The sequence below is a fragment of the Trichogramma pretiosum genome, unplaced genomic scaffold (assembly GCF_000599845.2).
Source record: "Trichogramma pretiosum strain Unisexual culture from Peru unplaced genomic scaffold, Tpre_2.0 scaffold15, whole genome shotgun sequence".
NCBI lineage: Eukaryota > Metazoa > Arthropoda > Insecta > Hymenoptera > Trichogrammatidae > Trichogramma > Trichogramma pretiosum.
Window position 1 is genome coordinate 2,443,003 of NW_019641686.1, and position 21,281 is coordinate 2,464,283.

The window sequence follows — 21,281 nt, forward strand, 5'->3', positions numbered from 1 at the left end:
CCCCCCCCTCCCGCGACTGCGATCGGACCGAGGAAGAGATTCATTCTCATTTGCAGAGGCAAAAAATATCCGCTAAACCTTGAATTTATCTCCGTTCTTATATAGGCTCTTCCGACGTCTCTTTCCTTCCATTAACCGGCTGCTTGCTATGCTATTTCTGGCTCTCTAGCCGGCAGCAGTCGCACGAGCCTCGCACTCGCGCGCATTCTTACAATTTACATTATATTTAAGCGGTCACCATTTCGCAACCATCATGCAACTATCCATTCACTTGACTCGCGGAGGCTCGTCCGTATAGCTCATGTATTTTTCGATACAAACAATTTCTCGGACGGGCCGTCGTCGGCAAAATAAGAAACGATCTCTAAAGCTACATCATCGTACGATTAGAGCGATGCGTCGTTGCGCATTTCTGACGTACATGTGTTATTTTTTGTTAAAATTGTCTCTCGCGACGATGTGACGAAGGTGACTCGTCGTCGGCGCGCAATTACTATCTAACATTTAATACATGTCTCGCGTATTACGTTTATCAGTCTACGCGGTTGTACAATTTTTCAACATAAATAATAACGTCATTTTTGATATGAAATATGACCAACAGCTCGGTTTTTCTTTTTGGTTTTAGACAGAATTATGCAAAATATTTTGATTCTTTCCAGTATAGAGTGTTTATCGACGTAAATGTAAGAAGCGCCCGAGCAATCGCAATATCTATTATAAATATAAAAATCAATTTACGGCACACATGTGCCGCTTAAAGTTGGCTTCCTGTTTTCTTTTTCGGCATACCTTTCGCGGTACATTACTAAAAGCTGTAGTAGGATTTACTTTTATGTATACAGAGAGAGAGAAATGGACCGGTGGGACAATATATTTTACGTTAAGGCGAGAAAGCACCAGAGCTACGTACCGTATAGGTATGTGACATTATACAGCGCAAAGAGCTGAAATATAAAAGCCGATAATCGATTGGCCCCTGCGCGCACACCTGTCGTCCGATATCTTTTGTATTACAATCGTAACGAGTTATTTTTTTCGCGCGCAGTCACACAAAATGAAATACAATAGGTATAGGCATCCATGGCTTCGTCGTGTCAAATATATAATTACGGTGGCCCGCCGCCGCGTCGTCGTCAATCGTATCGATGGGAAGTAACACGTTTTTTTATCGCCTAATGCAATACAACGTCGGTACTCGAACCCGAGATAATAATATACATGGTCCGTATAATGTGGCGGAGCAAGTGCTAAAAAGCCACTTGTAACATATTGCGCGTCGTCTCTCTCTCTCTCTCTCTCTCTCTCTCTCTCTCTCTCTCTCTCTCTCTCTCTCTCTCTCTCTCGAGTAAGTATGCATCTTTTGCGCCCGCATATATATAGGATAGAATAACAATGTTGGGTACCGCCAGAGCCGTCGCTCCGAGTTATGTATATTTCAACGGATATGTAATCATATTGGATGATTGTAAGAAAGCTATGTGTCTGCGTCGCTTCTCTCTCTCTACGGGCTACAATAACAACAATGATAATACGCGTACCCGCAGACGAGGCGACGACAAAAAAATGCGTCTACGTGCGTAGGACATGCGTACAATATATAGCTAGTAATCAAACGCGCATTATAATTCATTAAAATATGCGAACACGATACAGGCATTAGCACTGGCCGATGCTCGTACGCGTAATGTACACAATGATACACCGCAGAGCTCGCCTCTCTTTCCCTCGAAGAATGCCTCTCTGCATGTGTCACATTGATGCACAGCGACTCTCGGCATCATCGGCAACTCTGCACCACTCCACTGCATGCCCATTTATGCGAAATGCGACAGGGGTCAAAGTACGCAAACGTGTGCGTAATTCCTCTCTCTCTCTCTCTCTCTCTCTCTCTTGTCTTTCGATGCTACCGCTGTCAACGCGTTTAATGTTAATAAAATAAAAACAACGAGTCTCATAAATCTACATAAGGCGCGCCCGACGAAAAATTCAGAAATATCGTGTGCGAGCGTTTACAAGCTCATTCATTGCGATTACCTGAACGTTCCGATAATCGAACCGACACAGCACAGGCGTCAATTTAAGTGATCGCTTGTTTTACGATTTTGTCGTGCGCCTTCGAACCGCTGCCGTTGATTTATTGCGACTGAGGTCGATTATTATTATATTCGGCCACGCACTACGTGTGAAAAAAGTAAGTAATACAGAGTCTGCCAACATTGGCAGCTGAAGCGAGAGACGCGCTATACGTCACATCCATGATGTACGCAATTCGACGATCGATTAATATCGTGTGTATTATTTAGAGGTGCGATCAAGCACGCGTACGGAAGCACCACAACTGACATGTACATACCATGAGCGACTAATAATACCTCCATTATATATTCTAAATTTGAGCTCGGTATTTGTTGATCGCTCGTTTTTTAATGGTCGCTGTGATAGTTACGTAACTAAAAGTTAATTGCACCAGTCTTGCTGCTAGACCGATGCTTTTGCTGCTGCGATTTTAGCGTCGCAAATCGTACTCGGTTCTAGGCCAAGGAAACGTGAAATTGAATAAAGAGTTGGAGCAGCGAACCCCCCCGAATAGGCGATTCATTTTCAGAATATAAATCGATTCGTCTCGATGGCAAAAAGGCTTGGGACGCGCCTCTGCAGCTGCTCTTGGAATTTGCCGGTAAAAATATATATAGCCGCTCGCAGAGTCCGCTGACCGGCAGATACGTAGCAAACACGTTGCGAATTCTGCATATAGCGCGTGCAATACCTGTTCGGCGCTCTGCGCCTTCCCCACGCGTGTAGGTATATATGCGTTGCGTTGCACTACACACCGAGGCGAGTCACGCGTTCGCGCTCGCACGGAAATATATAGTGTATCCTATATTTGCACAGGTTTATAAAACGGTATAAAAAGCCGCCTTGGCCGCTGGTTCGCCGAGCCACGGGTGGCGTGACTTTGCCTGACTCTCTCCTTCTCTCTCTCTCTCTTTGCAGTCGGCAGCGAGCAGACGCTTTCGCGCGATATATCGCTGCGCATCGCGTCCTCCTTGTCTTTTGCTAGCGTATGCACTTGTGCCGAGTTGCGCTCGACTGCCCCAGTCGACCGACCGGTCGCCCCACTGCGACTCCGCGCGTCTCTCACTCTCTCGACGGTCTCGGCAATACGAGGCATCGCAGCCGGAGAGACTTCCAGTGCCGTGTGCCTTATAGCTCTCTACCCTATTTAGCGAGACGACCGAAGTCAGTCGTGCTCGAGACGCGCGCGCCTTGCTGCTCCGATGTCGATCATGTCTCATGTGTGTTGTTTGTCCTCGCGCGGTCTCGTTGTCATGCGTGCTTGAACCTTCGTATATCGTCAGGCGCTCTCTACTCCGTTCTGACTTTTAATATATATATAGATAGATATTATACATATAACGTATGTTGTGCGTACTGTTGTGTATACACAAACTGGCATAGTCAAGAGGACACAAACATCGAGTACAGAGTCGTACAAGCAGCAGACGACCATGGCAGAGCCAGCTAGGATACCGGCTAATGTGTCCCAGCAGTATCTCATGGACAACGATGCCAACCAGATGGCCAATTCGACCACCAGTTCGTCTCTCGATACATCCGTCAATAGCTATGCGTCCCAGTCCAATGGCAAGGATAAACTTCGGCCGAGTGCGGCCGATAACACTGATGGATCCTCCTTGAAATCTGTCAAAACCAGCGAGTGGGTAGCCGTGTTTGTGCTCTGCTTTGTTAATCTCATCAATTACATGGATAGATTTACCATAGCTGGTGGGTCACAGTTTAACTATCTCTTCATGCTAGTTTTTATATTCTTTTCTTTTTTCATCCCTGTTGATGTACAAACTGTTGAGCTCTTTTTTGTCCATTTTATGCCAGTATTCTCTTGTATTAGTAGTGTTTACGCATTGGTTTATGAATATTTGGCATTGTTTGTGTAGCGATTCATGCAATTGTCATGTTACAAGCTTCAATGAGGAAGTGCAAATTTCAAGTGCCCCAAGGGACACAAAAGTTCTTGCACAGAGAGTGATTGTTAGATTTAGACAAACTGCAAGCTATATTGTGTTTACCATTTTGACTAAAAGATTTATGAAAAAAATTTATTTTTTAATTGTTTGAAAGCACTTCTTTATAATTGAAACCAAGTAATGAAAATTGAAATTAAAAAATTTGTTTCAAATGATGCATATTAAAATCATTTTTTCATTTATTAAACTATCATGAACTATACTAACGAAGTCAACGTAAAACTTCCATGCAATAATTTAAAAAATCCAACTGCATGTTAATCATCAACTACAGCGAGTACTGTGAATCAAGTATTTGTTCAAGACAGATTTAAATGACTCATCAATGAATTTACAAATAAAAAAAGCAAGAATTTAAGACACTCAAATGTTTTTTAAAAGTATTTTGTGTAATTTGAGAAAAGTTTTTTAAATATTAAATTACTATGAAATATTAAACGCAGTTCAATAAAATTAAATTAAAATGATGCATAAACTTATCAAAGATTCATGAGTATTAAAAAGTTTAAGTTAGAATAAAAATTTACATTTATATAGTATAATAATATATCTTACATTCATAATTTATTCATAAGGCAAAATTAATGAAATTGAAGTTGGTGGATTTTATTGCAAATTAAATATTTGTATATTTCATAGTAACTATTAAATTTTAACCAATTCATTAGTAGTTCTGATTTCATACATCATCTTTTAATATTAATAATTTTTTCAGGTGTTCTTAGATCTATTCAAAGTGATTTAAAAATAGATAATAGTAAATCTGGTTTACTTCAAACAGCATTTATTATTAGTTATATGGTTTTTGCTCCATTATTTGGCTATCTTGGTGATCGATATAATAGAAAAATACTTATGGCAGCAGGTGTATTTTTATGGTGCTTAACTACATTTGTTGGCTCATTTATGGAGGTACATCCATTTTGCATTGATCCTAAAATGAAATATTTTATAAATTGAATCTTAAACATATTTACTTTTCATTATAGTCTTATGGATGGTTCCTATTTTTCCGAGCACTCGTTGGGATTGGAGAAGCAAGTTATTCGACAATTGCTCCAACAATAATTAGTGATCTTTTCATCAAAGATGTGCGTTCGAAAATGCTGGCATTATTTTATTTTGCCATTCCTGTTGGAAGGTATGTATAATTTTCAATTACTTAACCAAATTAAATCTTTTATGAATCAAGTACTCATTGATCAAATTATTTTATTTATCAAATACTTCACTTAATAGCGGTTTAGGTTATATAACTGGTGGAGAAACTGCAAGAATCACTGGTCAGTGGCAGTATGGTTTGAGAATTACACCAGTTTTAGGCATTTTTGCCATCATATTCATTTTGACTCTAGTACGCGATCCCATTAGAGGTGAAAGAGAAGGAGGATCTCATATGTCTGAATCTAATTGGTCCATTGATATCAAAGCTTTGATGATAAAGTAAGAAAAAGATTTAAATTCTATTTTTTGCTTATTTACATGATGAAATATATCTTTATTAATTTTATTTGTTTCTCAGCCGAAGTTTTATGCTTTCCACGGCTGGCTTTACTTGTGTATCGTTCGTGACCGGTGCTCTTGCATTCTGGGGACCTGTATTTATTCAAAATGGGCTAAAATTGCATGGTGACCAAAATGACGTTTCTCTAGACGAGTAATTTTTCTCATATATTTTTCTATTCATATATTTTTCACTCGACACCTATTTTAATTACCGGCATGTATTCCGTGTAATTTCAGAGTGTCTTATAAATTTGGCGTCACTGCGATGATCGCCGGCTTACTTGGAGTACCGTTTGGCTCGTTATTAGCACAAAAGCTTAGAATTCGTTGGCAGCAAGCTGATCCACTTATTTGCGCCGCCGGCCTGCTCATTAGCGCTCCGCTCATATTTTTCGGTGCAATTTTTGCTCGCTCCAACACCATAGCTTGCTATACATTTATATTTTTCGGACAATTAGCTCTCAATCTCAATTGGTCGATCGTCGCCGACATGCTGTTGGTAAGTCATGAAAAATTAAAAGGAAAAAAGAAAAAGGATTTAATGGTATCAATTTTTTTCGACAGTACGTTGTTCTGCCCACGCGAAGATCGACCGCCGAGGCGTTTCAAATTCTATTTGCCCACGCTTTCGGTGACGCTGGTAGTCCTTATTTGATAGGTGTTGTAAGTATTAATATTTTATACTTTTAACTTTTCATTGTTTTGCTTTTGAGTAGATGGACTTGTGTGTGTGTGTGTGTGTGTGTACTGTGTATGTGACCATAATAGGAAGACTGTCCACTACCGCTTGAGAATGGATAGTGAGTGTGCATCACCTTAAAAGTTAATAAGGCATAAATTTATGGCGCTGCTCACAAGCCTTTTTACTTTTTTCTATTTCAAAAAATTGCTATGTATATGATAATGATTAGATCAAAAAGTCGTACCATCGGCTAAAAAAATTCGACTTCTAGGATGTTAATTATTTATTCCTTTCAATTTTTAGATTTCCGATGCTTTGAAACACGCACTGCTGCCCACTCTGACAGCTGGTATGACCATAGCTTCCAATTCTTCGACAACTGTTACGCCTACCGATTCAGACGAAGATCCAGAAGCGGCGTTCCGAAGTTTGCAATACGCACTTTTTCTCACAATTTTCGTCGAAGTTCTGGGTAGTTTATTCTTTTTCCTCACTGCTCTATATATTAAGAAAGACAAAGATCGAGTCGATCTTATCATTAAAGGTAAGAAATTCTTTAATTTTTTTTTTCACTCAATAAACTTCAATCGAATATTGTATATATTTTTAAACATAAAAAACACAAATCACACTGACTTTAACATATTTATTATGCACTCGTTTGAATGAAATGACTTGGAAAGATTTAATATTCTACCAATTGGACGTTTTTAATTTATGCTTATTCACGCATAAGTCGCCAAAATCTCAGGAAATCGGCAAATTTGATTGAAGTTTCAGTTTATGCGAGTTAAAAGAGCTGTAGGCATGGCATGTGACAGAAATGCCATTCATAGTATTATTTTCCGTCCCACGCTAGCTAAAGTAATATATGCTAAGTTTAAATTCAAGTTCATAGGCACACACGTGCGTAGTCTTTAGCAAGTAAAAATTCAGAGATAAAAAAGCAGATCATGCAAATTGAATGTAACTAATACGTTACACTTGACTGTAGTTTCATATTTATTTGAACATTATTGATGAAAGAAAAAAAAATAAATAAAAAAATAAATAAATTATTTCAAAATAATTTCGCATAGAAAGAATCAGATGTTTTAAAACTAGATGAATTAAAAATTAAAAGCTTCCAAGCCAAGGCGATTATGAATTGGGTTTTTGCAATAATACACAAATTTTACATTTATTTATCAACGATAAAATATATCTGGTACAAGGTATGTTGGGTGTGATTAGATCAAATTATACTAAACACTCTTTGAGAACTTTTCAAGATCAATTTTAGGTCATTCGGTGATTCTGATTTTAAATTTTAATCGTAATATTCAATTACCAAAACTAGATCATCTACCTAATATAATTATGACTCACTCTTGTTTCACTCAATTAACAGTTAACACTACTTTGCTATCAAAACATAATCAGCAAATGAGTAAGCGATATAATTCAAGCCACAAGCCACTAATTCAGGTACATAGCGGATAAATGGTTAATTTACAAATAGATCACAAGCATGCGATATCGCAACTCTGTTTCTATCATATACAAAGCTCTAAGAGCGCATCATTCAGTCTTGATAAATAATTTCCACAATGATTTTGATTGAAACAAAATCTTATATTTTTCCATCTATTATTTCTTGCAGAAAATATTCTAGATACTAGAAAAAATGGCCTGGCTGAGTCGACGCGTTTATAAAAAAAATTAATAAACCAAGACTTGCTGCGTAATCGGAGAGAGAGAGAAAAAAAAATAGTGATATTGCTGTACATACGTTATAAGTAATGGTACCTAAAACATTTTTTATTTAATTCCCTCATTTTTTCTATTTATTTTTGCAAATTCGTTAATTGTTATCCTCTTCCATTAATAAGATGAATACGTGCTCAACGTAATTCTCGATAATATGTACTTCCTTCTTTTTCTTTACTTTTTTTTCATGAAATGAGACGTGACCGTTCGTGAAAACGTCAGATTGGGTCGTTATAATACAAATCTCGGAGGTTCGTAGACGATCGAACTTTCACCGAATGCGTGCGATTAATGATTCTTAGTAAAGAGTCTATTGTCCAAAAAATGTACAATGAACATTGAACGCTATGTAAATGATCCTTGGCAATTTGCTCGTTTCATTGAATGGTCACGTTTTTCGATAGCTCGAGACAATCAACTTAATTTATGCTGCAAAAAAAGAAAATAACAGTTATTATTATTCTAGTAAATAATAGTTTTTTCCAAGTAGTTTTTTTTCAAGTAGTAGATAAGATGATGTAAGTTGAGTAATTTTATCGATATTTGATAAAATATATGCTTGAATTTCGAAATTTTGAAATGTCACGATAGAGAGAAAAATAGATGTTGACCTATCGACAGCGATATTAAATTGATTATCTCTACATGGCTATCGACACTTCATGATGAAAAAAATTCATTGATTCTTCAACCCTTTACATAAAGCAACAAATATTTTATAGCAAATATATTCTCAAAATTGCATCAGTGAACTTTCCTAAACTAATCCTTTTTTTGGCTTTTATTAATCTCTACTTTCCTCGATGTATAACTTTACAGGTTCAAAGGAAATTTAATGGAAATATGGACTCTTTTTAGCTTCCCTCGCGCTTGAACAGATCTTTTAATCACATTGAGCATTGCATTATGCACAATGAATTTCGAGCAATTACATACGAGCGTGTACAATTATCGGTGTTTTTTTCGTATTCACTTTTTTGCGTCATACATGCATGCACAACTCGATTTCTACGGAAAACGTACGAGGATAATTGTACACTTTGCTCGCCGATGCATGTGCATTATAATAGCTTTTGGGGAAGCTTCTGGACAAATTATTACGTACACGATTTTTTTTTAATTAGTGAAATGATATTTGACTCGAATATGGATTCGAGTTCGTATGAAAACATCCATACTTGGTGATACGATGACTGGCGCATTTTTCATAGATACATTTCTCAATTCTGAGCGCTCGCGGGCAGCTGCATGCCATTCACTTTGGATTACATGTGGTTACTCATTCTCACGCTATTACAAACATACTTGAATGAACATAAACATGCTCATCTCATATTGCTCTTAGCTACCCACTGCCATTTTAATACATATATATGCTCATTCGTGTGTTTGCTGCGACCCGAAGATCCATCATATATATTGTATATACAATTAATGGCGAGAGAATCACAGAGTTATATTCATTCATGCTTTAATTGTTTATATTATAAGTAAGAAAAAAATTACAATTAAAAATAATAATTAGATTTCTGTGGAGAATCTGAACATAAACGATTACCATACCGATAAATAGACAAATACACATCCAGTAGTTGTGTGTTGGTAACTATTATTATTATGAATCGGCTTGGGTTACAAAGGAACAAATGATATTTATATTGTAAATTAAGAAATGTGGAGGTGTTTAACTCGAGCATCATTAATGTCTGTTTTTATGTTGTAAAAATGTCTAAAACCCATATTTCATATGAAAATAATACTCTTGTTGTACGGGTCTAATGGATGCCGTAAAATATAATTACGATATACTTTGTAGACAACTGTTATTTTCAGTATATTTGTCGTGGGATCTATGTACATTAAAAACGTATGCACTTATCGACCTATATTAATGTAGGTAAACATAACATTTATACTGTCCATGTTTCAAAAGTATCGTAGATAATACGATAGCAGAAACTATACTTTGTCCATCTTTTGGGTCATTTTACTACTTCTTGCCTGAAAAGTGCCTTTATGAACTTAGTTTATCAATTTAAATGATGCAATTTGTATTCATTATTATTTCGAACTTGTTACAGAAGCCACGTCAGAATCTGAAACATCGTGCGAAATTGACGAGGAGCGAGGATCGGGCAATCGACTCATTCGACCGGATTGAGCGTCGGTACCGAGAACAAATCGGTACGGTATTACGTTACCTGTACAGTAGTTGCAAATAAAAAGTAAATAATACGCGTTTCAACGGCGGCGACGACGATGATAGTTCATCAAGTCGGCCTTATTTTCTAGATGCGCCAAAAAAAAGCTGTTCACTCCGAGTACTGTGGAGAATATAGCTTCGACAGTAATGCATAAAATTGCAAATTTCTACGCCAATAGTAATGGACGCAGTAGTTTTGAAAGACTCGTTTTAAACTATGAAATTCTTATATTTACGCAGACTTTGCTGAAGAATTTTTACGGTTTATTAATACGTAAAAACAAACAAAGTAAAACCGAAGTCGTGTGCAATTTTAATAGAGTTCTTCCATCGTCATAAATCGTAAATACGATATAGATAATTGAATCTTAATTATTGGTTACAAATATCTTAAAAGACTGGCTTGAGAAAGTATAGCGCATGTTCGAACGACAAGTTAAGTGTTAGCTTATCAATTATACAATAATTAAAATTACGAGGGGGAAAACGTATAAATGTAGATGCAAGATTGAAGTGGGTAATGGACGAATGAGGGAGTTAATAGGCAGATCATCTTTGCAAAATCAGTTTCAAAAGAATCTAATTTATTTATTAATGAAAATTTTATAATTATGAAGATAATTGTATTTATTTTGATTCAGTGCATACATTTGTCTATTAATTCTATAAGTTACAATGTTGTAGATATATAAAAATGTAAATTATTTGTTTTATTTATACATAGAACATAAAAAGTCATAGGTTTATAATACTTACAAACTTAATTGGTTGACTATTTTCAAATAGAATAAATGCATAAATAAATGCTGTATACGTACGTATATATTTTTATAAGATGAAAATAAATCCAAGCTTACAAACATACGATTCACATAAACATTTTACTGTGTGTATAAAGTTGAAACGCTTGATTATTCGCTGATTATTAATAACTGATTTGTAATGAGTTGATTTTCAACAATGAAAAGTACGTGTGTTTTTTAATACAACTTGAAAGAGTAATTTATGATATGCATAAGAATTTAGAAATTCGACATTTATTATAACAAGGTTAACTTTGATAACTTTGGAAATGAATTAAAAATTTGCAAATGTATTCAGTCATTTTATATAGTATTAGCTTTTTCAAATTTAGAATGACGTAGACAATAAATTTTGCATCTTGAAAAACTTCAAATTAAATTTGAACTCTATTATCATCGAAGTGTAATCTACACTTGAAAATATTTTTCCTAAAAGCTGCATAACCGAGATCGCATTTTTTAATCAAGTTAATATTGAATCAATCATTGAACTTGTTACTGCCTCATAAACATTTATTTGTTGCAAAAAATGTAAAAATCAGTTTAATACATTTTCCGTCGTCTAAATTGACGGTATAAGTTCCGAAGTGTGCATCACATTATTAAATTATCACGTTTATCTTTCACGAAAAGTGTAAACACACAGTAATTTCCTTCTTTCTGCCAATTACATGCATGTAAATTACTATAAGTATGTGAGTATGTACAAGTGCTTTAAAAAAAAAACAAGAAAATGAGCTGTATGAAAGTGTGTGTATGTGTGTGTGCGGGCAATGATACAGTTCATTGACTGTTGGTTAATGAGAGTTTCACGAAGATTTATGTTTCCTTAAGAATATGATGTTAATTAGTTACTAAATACTTTCTCGTCCTCTCAAAAAAAAACTCGAGGCTCAAAGACGAGAATAAATGAGTAAATAAAATATCTAGAGTATTGCATTAAAGAAAAAGTTTGTAAATTGTATCGCTCTATTATTTAATTACGCATGTTATGGATGTATAATATTTAAAAATTATATCTAAAATTGGTTGCAAGTATATATTAACAATCGTTTTTAATGAATACATTTCGGCACAATATTTATATAAATGGACTTAAAAATATTTATATATTATGGCAAAATAAATTTAATAGACCTTTTCATAAAATATCAGTACTGACTTATTTTTCACCTTTGCATTCATGCGTCGTATTGGCTGCCGAGCGAGTCATAAGTCTCTGCAAGAACACGAAAATTGAGGTAGGCTCCTCCTCAAACATCCAATCGTAAATCTATTAATTCGGCATTTTTTAAAATAATGTAAATAACAACAAATAAGACTGTCCCAATCTCGCTGATCGTCGATCGATTCGCTGATTTTTCATTTACACAATGAAAAAAATGTAACGTAAGCGAAAGAACGTGCTCGGTTTTACCAGCGCAATCACAATCGAAAGCTCTGAACATTCCTCTCTCATTGACGCGGTCGCTATCGCGTGAGTTTAGCGCGGCAAAGAATACATTATGTCCTATCGTGTTTACATATTGATGTTTATTGGTAGTCGATGCGTTACGCACAATTAGACACGGAGCATATGATAAATGTAATACATTCGGTAAGACGGTGCATACGTAAACATGTCAAAAGTAGCCGTATCTGGCTGCTTTATCAATGGGCTGCGAAAAGAAAAATACAAGAAGCATCGAAAGCGCGTCAAAATATATAATAAAGCGAGGTCAAAAATCTCTTTTCATTCATCCGAGCCTCGCATATAATTGGCGAACGTTGACGTGCGCGCGAGCTCTCTGCGACAGATAAAGATATTCGAGCATCGCGATCGTACACTTGAAAAGCAAACAAGCGGAGCGAGCTTGAGAAGGGATAGAGACGGCAAAAGCTCGCGCTACGTCGTAGGTATAACAGGCAGCGACTACACACGTACTCTCTCGGCACGTATCGCGTACATCCACACGTACCCACACGTACGCGCGTTGCATGTACAGTTAATAATCTGCTTTTAACACGCATATAATATGCATGCCATAATAACAAGTCGTGTGTGCCCGAAGATTCGCTCGACACAGTCTCGCCAGTCGTTTGAGAGTCGACGACGCCGGCTCGAGTCGCGCACTTTTACTCGTTCCGTTGTGTGCGCATCAAAAATACGATGACTCCGCCGTGAGCCTGGAATTTAAAAGCTTTTTATTTAGTGCCAAACAGCACGCCTCGGTGGCATTTGTATATGCACGCACAGACGGTCCGCACGAAGATGCGACGAAATTTAGAGTTTCCGGTCAACGCGGATGCGACAGCGGCTCGCAAGCTCACGTGATGCAACGCGCCGATCGCAAATGACATCGAGCCGTGAAGCCGCTTTACGTACCAACGACTCGTGAACGCGATCGAATTGTCAACCAGGGTAGGTGTATCCATTCGAATTTTCCACGCTTTCTCCCCTATTTTTCTCTGCATTTTGGGATTTGTTTTTTTGGAAACAGTGCTTTTCCCGCTCGTACATCTCTTGACCGTTTGAGCTTTCGATTGTCACGCATGCATGCGTGTGGATGCGTACAGCGGCGTATGGGCTGCAGTGAAAACCCGACAGCTTCCGAATAATAAAACGATCCCGAGTATTATTTAGCTCGCTCGTCGCTGTTTTGACGCGCAGCCTCCACTTAACATCCGAGCGAATTTGCGCTCTATCCCGAGGATGATCGTTTATCTTCGCGCTCTTCGTAAATCGTTTCGGCTTATCACCCACACTCGACTTATACTGCGCGCTTATGCCTTATAATATATACCTAGAGTGTGAGTTCTTCACGATGTACTCGAATCTCGCTGCAAAGAGACGCTCGAGTGCTCTTCGCGGCTGAATTTTCAGCTACGGTACGTTTGGCGCGCGATATCCTTGCAGCTGCTCTTCGAGCTACTGCTGCATTTTTCATCAGCCGTGTAAATAACTATCAATTGTCACGTCCTTTCCTACCGTCCTATAATATACTCGCTTAAACAAACACGAAAATTATGGTACGCTTATGCTTCTTATCTCGACACTCGCTTCGTGCTTTCATTTTTTTTTCTTCTTTTTTATTGTTATTTATCGTCTTATAAAAGTAATGGAAAAAATTCCATTTTTATCGTACTTGCATGTACATGCGAGTTTTAGTAATATATCATATTGTATATTAATTGTATTCTGTATAAAACGAATTTTCGATAAAGTCTGTCCATTTGGTTGACTCGTGACAACGTGAACTCATTTTTTACTTCAATTATTTGGCTTTTCCTTTTCATAAAGTAATGAATGTAAAAAAACTCTTTGTGATTCAATCTTGAAGCCCTACAATAGTAAAGAGAAAAAACTAAATAATTTCTGTAAGATGATGCAATTTAATTCCGTAACATAGTGAAAAAGACTATACTTTGTATTTACAATAAAACAAAGTGAAAAGGAAACCCTTAAGTTATAAATGGGGTTCGAAATTGGAGAACTATTCCTGAAAAAAATCCCTGAAAACTTTAAATAAATAAGAGTCTAAAAAATACAATAAGTTGACAAGAAAGTCTGCCTTTTTTTCAGGTAATAAAAAGCGCACGAAGAAAGCGATCCGTTTAAACGAGTCGTTAAGAAACAATAAGAGAACTTATAATCGTAGAATACTCGAACTTCTACAAACAGAAGTATCAGATAAGCAAGTTTTCTTATTTTTATACAGGCATGTATAAGGACGACGAATGTAGAAAAAAACAATAAACGAGAGTGTAAATTTGTTTCCCTCCCCCCCCCCCCCCAANCCCAAAAAAAAAAAAACGATTCGAATTATCGCCTCGTACTACAGTTGAAGATTATTAAACGACGACGCTATTTATGTGAGCAGCCATTTATGTTCCACGTGGTTGTTTCCCATCTTTGTGAATTGTCAGCTGCTGGTTGCAAACGTGTTTACTTGGTGCGACTGAATTACAACTTGGGCCATTCTCATGCTTTGTGCGCGGAAGTTGATGCGTCTAACGGGGCAGTTAAAATGTGGCCATCTCATGATTTTTATTTTGAGAGGAAAAATGAATAATAAAACTTTTTAGAAAACATGTTAGCAAAGGCATTGCTTTGTAAAGATTTTCAAAGATAATTATACAATAAATGATAGTGTATTATATTTTGAAATTGAAATGATTGGATGTAACGATTGCCAATTGAATGTAAAATACAAATAGTAGAAAAAGGGCTAAAGGAGGTAAAAAAGAATGTCTCAGATCGCATATAAATTATCAACCGAGGTAAAGCCGAGACGAACATTTAAATTTCATTAAAAAATTGATCGCTCGTTTAAATCACGTTACAGGCGGCGCCTCGCTTTCGTTTAGGGTACACCAGCTGTGTCGTATAGGTAGGCGTATTTCGGAAGCGAGATAATTAGACGAGGGAAAGTTTACGATGCCACGTGGTAATGGTATTTTATTATCTAGCGGAATATACACACGTACTTCACATATTACATAGCACTGGTCCCATTTAACGTGCTTCGCGCGACTCAAACTTGCTCGTAGTTCAACAGTTTATGACAGTTTTAAGAATGAATGAATTTACAACTCATTGCGTAAAATTAATACTAATATGTTATTTTTTAAATGCACGTAACAAAACATTTTTTATAAACTTGAGTAGAACCTTAGAATAAAGGCTAGTTACTTAGATTTATTATCAATAATTAAAGAAAAATTAAATCTTACTAAAATATAATTATTTTAAATTAGTTTAAAAACATTATGATATAATTAAATTCAAAATGTAAATAAAAAGTTTAAATTTTTTTTCTCGCTGCACGATTAACTGAAAAACTTACAAGGTCCAATTACAATCTAAAAAAATTGCCAACCCGAAACTACTTATGACATTTTCAAGAGAAGGTTTTAAGGAGAATTTACACATTCACGTAGTCCAAGTATGCTGTACTCGCACACCTGGCTGTAATTAATCTTAATAACGATTTTATTTCAATTATGCATATCATACGAGATTTATAATCGCGAAAACTCGACGTTTTATGTTCTGACGCTGCACCCACACCATTCTTTGATTTCACGGACATTTTTTTTCTTTCAAAGGGGATACTTTTACTGAGTTCGAAAACCAAAATTATTATTTGAACTTGAATAAATATATGAAGGCTACATGTAATTAAATAGTTTTTCACGTTTTAATGTTGTGAATATCGGAAAATGAGACTGTATAGCTTGCACGTGTCTTTAGTCGTATGCGTGTTCATGATAGCCACTCCTTTTACGCGATGGGCTCCTAGACAGTCCCCGGCTGTCTCGAGGCTCTTGGAAATGAACAAGCGTAACCGCATGCCGCTTGCTGCAAGTGCAACCAAGTTACTGCGTTACGTCCGTGGGACAGAAATGTGGCTGAGACCTAATTAATTTCAACTGTCACTATACTTACACCGAAAAAAATTGCGAACGCCGAGACTTGATTTGTCCCAGTCTTTATACAGCTACGCTGCTTACGAAAACCTGCAACTTTTCTATGCTCATTTAAATGGACAAGTGCTAGTTAGTTTTCATAAACAGCGTCGATATGTCTCACTACTATTCTGGACTCATTAATGAAAAGATTTATCTCTTAGAAAAGGTTATCATATATTATCTCATAACTTTGCCTGCAGTGGAGGTTCTCATTCAAAGTCCCAAAAATAATTCCATGTTCTCGAATATTCGTTACGTGGTGGGAAATAAATAATAATGTATTTAATTATGTAATCAATTACATATTTAAGTACTTTAACAAATATTCACAAGACAATGCTTTGTTTATGGTTTATGAAGTACAACAAAATAGCATTTCGTATAATCATCTGAAATCATGCATTGACATTTTTTTTACATCTATCAAGAGGTCCGGTAGCACCTTGGATAGATAACGTTTACTGGCTCTTGAACCAATTTCAAGAATCTCAAGAAGATAATAAAAAGTTCAATTTCAGAGGACTTATTCCAATAAAATTTTTACGTTTTTTTCTATCCCATTAAATGGCTAGTCATAATCATATGAAAAGTGATGAAAGATTGTGATATTCAAGATCCGAAAATAGTATATTATGTAACAAGTGTGTGAAGTAGATGACTTACACGGGACTCGTTTGTACCCAATTGTAACGGAAAAGACTTCTCTATAAATCATCTTCCTTGGATACTAGATGCATACCATATTCTCGACTTTCCGTGTGTGCAACGAGGTTTTCATAATGATTTGAGGTTAGAAACCATGAGTTTTCGCTTTAAAACAAAACAAAAAAAACAATCTCGATGCAACGAGTATTTTTGTAAAGAGCACAACGCTCATATATAACAACTCGGAGCAAAATATGGTTAAAGTTTTTGACTGCCTTTGCACATTGTGTTCGAGCATGCATTCGACCTTGATTTTGAGACTTCAAATTTCCGTTTCAAATTTTAGAAGGTTATTTCTGAAAATTGAACTTGTTCTTTTAATGTCATATATAAAATATAATGAATAATTTGAAAAAATGTTGAAAAGTTTTTTAAAGAAAATCTTGCGGAAAAAAATTTTGGAAATTAAAAGTAACCAATAACACTTTGACCACGTGAATTCAAGTGACACACAAGTGAGTATTCCAATTATCATGTTCTGGCCTACGTATTATTTATTCATTCCATATAATGCATTCGAAAATTAAATCTGATTCCGATAAATTTTTTAATTAAAAATGTCTTTAATTATTTAAAGCAATAATGTCGTTATAAATAATTTTTCACTACATTTTTTTACAATGCGTCACACATCGAGTGTTCAAAAACAAATAAATAAGTGCAATAACGGTAAAATGAAATAAAAATCATACGTTCGTTGAGAAAAGCGTCAAATTTAGTATTATTTCTAAAATGCATCGTTCTGTTTATTTCTAAGGTTTTTAAAATACACGTCAGCATTATCAGGGCGCTGCTGCTGTATAGCGATATATATAGTACCCTACGCAAGTGCGCTCCGAAATTCGAATCGCCGTAAGAGCAACAAAGTAAGAAGATGAACGGACAACGGCTATTATTTTGGAGGGGGGAAAGGGAAAGTTTGATTTCGATACGTGTACGTCCAGTTAATGAGTCAGTCTGTAGCATCACGTGGTGAGATATATATGTTAGAATTTTGGTGTGATTGGTAAAATTCGATTAATTGATTAACAAACAACATGGAAATGTTGGAGCCAATGCGAAAGAAACTAAAAGTATCAAGAGAGATCGATAAAAATCGTCGCGAAAGATTAAGACAGCAATTGAAGCTCATCGAAAAGAGGGGCCCGTACGCGTTGATCGACGAGCGCATTCACGAAATGTCTACGGGGGAGAACCTAAACAGGATTTTGTGCGACGCTGTGAGAGGATTGTCCTATGCCACTATCAATAGTATCTGCCGAGCCAAGCTGGTTGTAGACAAGCTTCCGGGCGATCAGGAAACAGCCATTCATATTTTACCTAAAATCGGTAATTTTGATCGAATTTGTTTCATCTACAAGGTATTTGAGTGCTACAACAACTTCATCAACTTCAGTGATCCATACGGATTTACGCATTTACATGCGTCTGTCATACTCGGCCTTTTAGATGTCGTCAAGTTTATGTTAAAACAAAAGATGGATATTAACGTTAGTTTAAAGTTGCCAAAGATTAATCCGAGGCCCGAGTGTGAAGTAACTCCTTTGTTCTTGGCTCTTCAACATCACAAGACGGATATCGTTAAATTACTCTTGAAAAAAGGGGCAAAAGTCGATACGCGTGGTCTTATGAACGAGACGCCATTGCACGTCACTTGCTCCGACTACGGCCAAAGGAGTGAATATTTTCAAACTTACAAGAATGAAGGTGTGCAAATGTCCGAGTTTTACGATTGTAAGCTCCAATTTGACTATATTCGATTGCTCATCCAGAAAGGCTGTCAAGTCAATGCCCAAGATACGTTCGGCAATACCCCGCTGTTTAATCTTCTCGGAAACACTAAAAGACACCCTGCTCAAGTCGGTGCTCTTGAACTTCTGTTAAAAAGTGGCGCCGAAGTGAACATTTTGAATGCGAAAAATGAAAACGCTATGCACGAGCTTTGTCGCTCGGGAGATCTGTATCGCCAATCTTTGGAGGAGGACGACGAATGTTTTGATGATCCGATCGGTGTCAGACTAGCAACTGCTCTCATTGAATATGGGATTGATTTTAACGTCATCAATATTCAGGGTCAAACGCCGTTGCAGGTGGCCGTCAATCATTTGAATTTTGATTTGGTGAAACTACTTTTGGGAAAAAATGCCTACTTTGGAAGTGTCCATTTTCTAAGTGGTCCGATCTTTGGTAATTTCAAGGTTCACGAGCCAACATGGAAAGCCATACACGTTTTTTTCAACATTATCGATGTTCTGCTGGGACATGGATTCGAATTTGACTTGCAACGCATCATCGAAGTTATGAAATACTTTAATGCATCGAAAAATCTTAATGAGGTTGACGCTATCAGTGGTATACAAGAAAGTATTTCTTCAGCATATTTGCAGTATAGAAAGTTAATATCGGTCGCTGTGGAAAATGGTAGGTAAAGTTGTTAAGTATTTAAAGTACATTAAAATTTTCAAAACATCGATTTTTCCTTCGTGTTAACTTATGTTACGCATGATGTTTTGAAGTAAGTAAATTAGTAAAATGGTGAAAAAAATCCAACGATTATAACATCCATACTAAAAGAATCTTTGTTTTAAAAAAAATTATAACTTCTCTCACTCCACGAACAATAAATGGCACTAACAAAAATATTTCATTTCAGATTTATTGAAAACTCTCGATCATTATTTTACCAAAATGATTGAAGAAGCTGATTCTCTTTATAAATATTCAAGAGACTCTTATATTTATACTTTGATTTTCATTCAACTTGGAATCATGCGACTGAGTGATGTGTTTAAAAACGATGCATACGAAATTCTTGAGAGAATAGAAAATACACAAGCTTATATTGACTGGATAAAAACGTATAAATATTTCTCAGCCATGGAAGAAATCAATAAAATAATGAAAAGGGCAAAAAATATTGCACTCCTGAAATATTTTACCTGTGAAGATTATTTGTTTCTTAGCGATGTCACGGAAAGGTATATTGCCAAATTTTTGGTTCGTGATTTTTTCTTGCATAAAGGAAAGTCTTGGCTGAAGTTCTGTTGGGCGGACGTCGAAGTACCAGATAAATGTTTGGATAATATTTTAAAATATATGAGCAACGAAGATATATGTTCCATGCTTGAATTAAATGGACAAGAATTAAACAACAATAAAATGATTGAGGTTTTTGAGCCTTACTAAAAGATTTTTATGGATCTTGTATATTACGCAAGTTTTTGATGATCTTGCAAATGGGTCTAGTCGACAATATACTTGATTTATGTAAGTGATTTTAGATAATAGACCTTAATTCCAATTGACCTCTATCTCTGTGAACTCAAATATTATTATTAACAACACATAACTTACGAAAGCTATACGTTTTAACCCATTAACGACCAAACTGCTTGATTTTTTTGTTGGTTTTCGTAGTGATTTTTTTTGTAATTTGAGGCATTCAAAAAGTTTCGTATGGATCTATTTCGATGTAAAATTTAATGCCCTTTCAGAAACTGAGCTCAAAATGTCGATTCTTTGCGTAATAAACAAGTTATGGCTACTTATACGAAAAAAAAACGTAAAATTTTTTGCAAAAAACAAGTTTTTGATTTTTTTTCACCATGTTACCGTTAGGGAATCACGATATGAATATGATCAGGGGTGATCACGACTATCAAAGTATCTCAGGGAATTTTTATGGAATTTTCGAACCACTACTTCAAACAAAAAATAACTTATATTCATATAAAACATAACTCATTTTTACTCGAAAACTACTGAATTTAAAGAAAAAGTGCAAAAAACCAAAGTTTGAAAAAGGAGTTCAAAAATTCCATAACAATTCTCTGAGATACTTTGATAGTCGTGATCACCCTTGATCATATTTATATCGTGATTCCCTAACAGAAACATGGTGAAAAAAAATCAAAAACTCGATTTTTTGCAAAAAGTTTTTTTTCGTATAAGTAGCCATTACTTTTTTATTACGCAAATAATCGAAATTTTGAGCTCAGTTTCTGAAAGGACATTAAATTTTACATCGAAATAGGTCCATACGAAACTTTTTGGAGGCCTCAAACTACAAAGAATCGCTGCGAAAACCAACAAAAAAATCAAGCATTTTGGTCGTTAATTGGTTAAGGTAACCG

General features: G+C 35.9%; 2 protein-coding genes across 4 annotated transcripts; both read left to right on the forward strand.

Annotated features, from left to right (window-relative positions):
* Nucleotides 1–3,181: 3,181 nt before the first annotated feature.
* LOC106657404 (protein spinster) lies at nt 3,182–12,141 on the forward strand. 2 transcript variants are annotated; one of them, XR_001339513.2, is made up of 10 exons: nt 3,182–3,789; nt 4,765–4,961; nt 5,039–5,190; nt 5,289–5,492; nt 5,572–5,706; nt 5,793–6,054; nt 6,120–6,218; nt 6,541–6,781; nt 7,880–8,021; nt 10,068–10,154. XR_001339513.2 is itself a non-coding variant. In XM_014378930.2 (9 exons), exons 1-9 carry the CDS (start codon nt 3,513–3,515, stop codon nt 10,145–10,147), a joined length of 1,647 nt encoding a protein of 548 aa, XP_014234416.1. In that variant the 5' UTR covers nt 3,183–3,512; the 3' UTR covers nt 10,148–12,141. The 2 variants fall into 2 exon arrangements, 1 of the variants encoding a protein (XP_014234416.1); XM_014378930.2 differs by lacking the exon at nt 7,880–8,021 and having other exon boundaries at nt 3,183–3,789; nt 10,068–12,141.
* Nucleotides 12,142–18,118: 5,977 nt separating this feature from the next.
* On the forward strand, nt 18,119–20,581 carry LOC106657347 (ankyrin-1-like). 2 transcript variants are annotated; one of them, XM_014378799.2, is made up of 2 exons: nt 18,119–19,569; nt 19,802–20,581. In XM_014378799.2, exons 1-2 carry the CDS (start codon nt 18,186–18,188, stop codon nt 20,332–20,334), a joined length of 1,917 nt encoding a protein of 638 aa, XP_014234285.1. In that variant the 5' UTR covers nt 18,119–18,185; the 3' UTR covers nt 20,335–20,581. The 2 variants fall into 2 exon arrangements, with proteins under 2 accessions (XP_014234285.1, XP_014234286.1); XM_014378800.2 differs by having other exon boundaries at nt 18,119–19,573; nt 19,802–19,934.
* Nucleotides 20,582–21,281: the final 700 nt, after the last annotated feature.